Raw genomic sequence first — 1,445 nt, forward strand, 5'->3', positions numbered from 1 at the left:
GTGCTCAGCCGCCACTGGCTCGTCTGGGGCAGACACGGGGTCAGGGGGAGCCCTGGTACCCAGCCTGCTGTGGCTGGGAGGGACTCAGGTCTCCTTCCAGCCTCACCTGCGAGGAGATCTGTTGGAAATACTGCTCGAGGGGGAACTGGTGCCATCCTTCCTCGAGCTTCAGGCTCGGGGGTCTGTAGAAGAACGGGTACATCATCATCACGGAGTCCACCGAGGAGAGGGCCTGGAGCGAGAGCAAAGGCAGCGCCGGTCACGGGGCAGGGGTCGTGGCTGGGAATGTCCCCAGGGCTCTGCAAACCCCATGGCTGTTCCCTGCTCCTGGCCACATCCCAGCACCAGGCGAGGGCTGGGCAGCACCAGCGGCCCCACGGGGCACCCTGTGCCAGCGCTGCCGGAGCTGAGTGCTTATTTACCCAGCGAACGACAGACGCAGAGCAAACACGGCGGGGCCGCTTTGCCCTGGCAACCCTTTGCTGCCCGGGGCTCACCTCGATGGAGCTGGCGATGTTGAGACACTCCTCCATGCCCGGGATCTCCAGCTGCAGCACCTTCAGGTCTTTGCACCGGAGCGTGATGGTGCCGGAGGAGCCGGTGAGCCTGGGGGAGGCAGGAGGGGGGTCAGGGCTGGCCGGGGTTCCGCGCGCACACAGACGGACACACAGACAGCGCCGAGCTGCCCTCTCCCCGCGAGGGCTGTGCTGGTGTGGTTGCCAAATCTCTGGCTCTCGTCTGCCCCCGGAGCCGGGATTTCCACTGTCTCCCTGCCCTGGACGGGGCACGGCGGGCGCCGCGGTGGTTGGCAGAGCCAAGGGAGCGTTAAAAGCCAAACCTGGTGTCCCGGGCGGAGCTGTTAGTCCGGGGGGGCTGGTACCAGCCTAAATTCTGCACTCTGAGGAGAAGAGGAGGTCAGCGCCCGGTGCTGCCGTGCCGGGCCGTGAGGAAGAGGAAGGACAGGGCTCGGCGGGCAGCACCCAGGGGTGGCCGTGCTCTGCTCGGGAACGCTCCAGCTCGGGAGGAAGGGGTGACAGGGCCGGGAGGGAGCGCGGGGCAGCCGCGGGGCGGGGAGCAGCACACGCACCTCTTCTCCACGGCGTCCACGTTGCGGATGAGCAGCCAGAGCTCCAGGTCCCCGCCGGGGCAGGAGGAGAGGAGTAGGTGGTGGCTGGTGATGCACAGGGTGCCCCTCACCGCCGGCAGCCCCGCGCACGACAGCAGCACGTTCTCCACCGTCGCCGTCTTGATCAGCTCCGAGAACTCCATGGCCGGCTCTGCCCGGCGCGGGGGACTGGGGAGGGAGAAAGGGGAAATCCTGCGGCGCACGGCCCGGCTGGAAACCCCTTCTTCCCTCTGCGTCACGGCCTCACCCCCTCTGGGTGTTTGCACTGTCACCTACAGGGGACGGAGCTGCGAAACGCAGCCGGGGGACGTTTCCTCCC

At 67.8% G+C, this 1,445-nt stretch overlaps 1 protein-coding gene across 1 annotated transcript in view; it reads right to left on the bottom strand.

Moving 5' to 3' along the window:
- The window catches only part of LOC103754786 (myotubularin-related protein 9-like), a 3,577-nt gene extending 2,171 nt beyond the window's left edge, over positions 1-1,406 (bottom strand). The window contains exons 1-5 of the mRNA XM_029963049.1: positions 1,088-1,406; positions 839-898; positions 498-606; positions 107-232; positions 5-23 (exon numbers count right to left, since the gene is read on the bottom strand). Coding sequence (XP_029818909.1) covers positions 5-23; positions 107-232; positions 498-606; positions 839-898; positions 1,088-1,269 — 496 coding nt within the window. The 5' untranslated portion in view covers positions 1,270-1,406. The remainder of the gene's footprint in view (positions 1-4; positions 24-106; positions 233-497; positions 607-838; positions 899-1,087) is intronic.
- Positions 1,407-1,445: the final 39 nt, after the last annotated feature.

Source organism: Manacus vitellinus, unplaced genomic scaffold (genome assembly GCF_001715985.3).
Source record: "Manacus vitellinus isolate BGI_N305 unplaced genomic scaffold, ASM171598v3 scaffold_52_pilon, whole genome shotgun sequence".
Classification (NCBI taxonomy): Eukaryota; Metazoa; Chordata; class Aves; order Passeriformes; family Pipridae; genus Manacus; species Manacus vitellinus.